The 2,500-nt window shown below is 39.2% G+C and overlaps 1 protein-coding gene across 6 annotated transcripts in view; it reads right to left on the minus strand.

Moving 5' to 3' along the window:
- LOC138029737 (uncharacterized) overlaps window positions 1-2,500 on the minus strand; it is a 44,500-nt gene that overhangs the window by 13,592 nt on the left and 28,408 nt on the right. For all 6 annotated transcript variants that reach the window (XM_068877505.1, XM_068877504.1, XM_068877507.1 and 3 more), the window contains one exon: window positions 1,664-1,966. In XM_068877505.1, the coding sequence (XP_068733606.1) occupies window positions 1,664-1,966 (303 nt within the window). The remainder of the gene's footprint in view (window positions 1-1,663; window positions 1,967-2,500) is intronic.

Here is a 2,500-nt window from a genome sequence, read left to right on the forward strand (position 1 = left end):
CCTTCTTGCTTCAATAAGATGGTCACATTGGATACTGACACCCCAAAAGACCTTGATTCTGTCATTCTCCACTACAATCTCAGGTGTGTGCTCATACCGCTTTTCGCTCCGCTCTAATCCATATTTCATTTTCAGTGGACCGCCTTCGCAACATCGTCATGTCTTCTTTTTTATTCTTTCTGGCCTAACGTCTTACACCCGCTCACATCGTGATCGACTTTCTCGACCTTCTCACCACACAACCTACACAAGGGGAACTCCGCCGTCTTATGATGTTTAACGCTGTTGGTCCTAAGAGCTTGCTCATGCGCAGCACATAATAGGGCCTCAGTCTACACTTGCAAATCCACCTTTCTCAACTATTACCATGTTTCCACTACATCTGTCGTGTCTAGCACGTCTCTCAAATACTGGCCGTACATATTTCTCCCCCTCCAATTCCTTAATTTCTCCTCATGCCAAGCCTACTTGAACTCCTTGCTTTCTTCTCTTTTTTCGTACTCAATGACATCAGTGGCTTTGACGCCTCCAAAAAGATCCTCCTCTGAATTCTTCACATACCATCCCAATATAATTTTGTCACTTCGCAGCTGATTAATGCACGCCTACCTTTCGCCCTCGCCAGATTCAACCTGTCAACATCACTCTTGAGATGAAATGCTACATACAAGGTCAGGATCTGTCTAGGCTTTCTGTCCAGAGTTCTCAACTAATTGTCTGTCCATTTGATGATACCAGCTCCATATCTCATGACCGTCACAGCCCTCGTCTTAATTGCTTGTATCTTATTCTTGCCATTCACTCAAATATGTAATTCTTGTCACTTAATCATAATTAATTATGCATGTTTCGCCTAGTTGTTATAAAGTCCTAACGGTTTTTCAAATATCTGTAACTGACGATGAGGTTCGTAATATCGAAACATGTCTTGGACATTAAAAAATGTCGTAATTTTCTTAAAGATAACGATTTGCTTTCTGCTGTCTCGACCTCTTGCCATTCAATTTTCACTTCTTCAGCACAATCTTCAGTCTCCTCTTATATTCCTTATGACACTGAATCTTCATCTCCCCTTCTTTTAAACTGTCTTATTCTAGAATCCCCAAATATCTGAATCCATCCTCGTCTATTTGTTTCTCTGCGTGTCAATCTGGAAGGGTTATACCATTCTTCTTCCCCATGTTCCCTCTCTTAAGAACCAGTACACCACACTTCAATTTTCAATTTTCCAAATTCCATCCCGATATCCTCGCTAAACACATAAACTTTCTGCAAAAGTGAATCGGTTTGGTCAATACTCTTGGCAAACAGCTTCAAGTCATCCATGAACAAAAGATGATTGACCTTATACCGTTGACGATCCCATTCATAACATGCCTTTACCTCACGCAGGATCCAAGTCACTGGTATTATTATTATTATTATTATTTTTATTATTATTATTATTATTATTATTATTATTATTATTATTAGGAGGGCAATCCTCAAATGTTTATCCTCTCAAGATCATTTTTGTTTCAAAAAGGCTAACATTTTCTGACTCATAAACAGTGCAAAAGAGCTTCGCAATGCAAGAGCCTATAGTCACTTTGCTTTAATTTGAAAAAAAAAGTGAGTCCAATACGTAACAACACCGCGCAAATATAATGCCATTTTTACCTACCTCCCAATACAACAAGTTTTTTTCCCTCGTACAAACTATCTCCATATTTGTTTGTGGCAGTCACAGCAAACTCATACACCTCGTTCCTCTTTAATTCCACAATTACGTGACGTAGTGATAGGTCCTTTATTACTCCTATTTTGTTCCACTCTCTTACTGTATTATTGTCATTTACAATGCACTGATAGACTGTGTACTGCGTGATGGGTGCTCCGTTGCTTTCCGGTTCATTCCACTTTATTATCGCGCTAACGTTCTTTGTTTCAGGAGGCAAACCTATAATTTCCACGGTGGCTGGCGCTCCTAGAAAATAAACAGACACACACAAGAGCCTTAAACAATAGTAAGTATAATTCCTTTAAAGAATAAGAATATTACGGGTTGATTTTAAGACAGAATGCCGATGATTGTCGAAAGGAAACCTCCCTTGTAATAAGCCTCGTATTTCTGTGAAAGTATCACGACCGTAAGAGTTTACCACCATCTATCAACATCATAAAGTGCTGAACTGAACTCATCTAGCGTAAATATCTTGGTGCTCTTTTAAAAACTATATTTGAAACTATTACCAAGTTCTCCCAATTTATCATGAAATTCTGAAAACAAGGGAAAAATGCATTTCCTTGTCGTATAGTGTCTCGCCCAGTCTCTCCATTGAACATCCCGTTTTGTGCAGACTCATAAGAGCAGCAGTCGTACACCATTCTGCAGTTCCAAAGATGGCATACAAGCTAAGCATTGCATTGACTCCAGTACCTTATAGAATACCACAAGAATGATGTCAAATTGCAGAGGTGCCTCTTGATAGAAACTAAATTGCAGAATTTCCTTGAAGGG

Source organism: Montipora capricornis, chromosome 13 (assembly GCF_036669925.1).
Source record: "Montipora capricornis isolate CH-2021 chromosome 13, ASM3666992v2, whole genome shotgun sequence".
Classification (NCBI taxonomy): Eukaryota; Metazoa; Cnidaria; class Anthozoa; order Scleractinia; family Acroporidae; genus Montipora; species Montipora capricornis.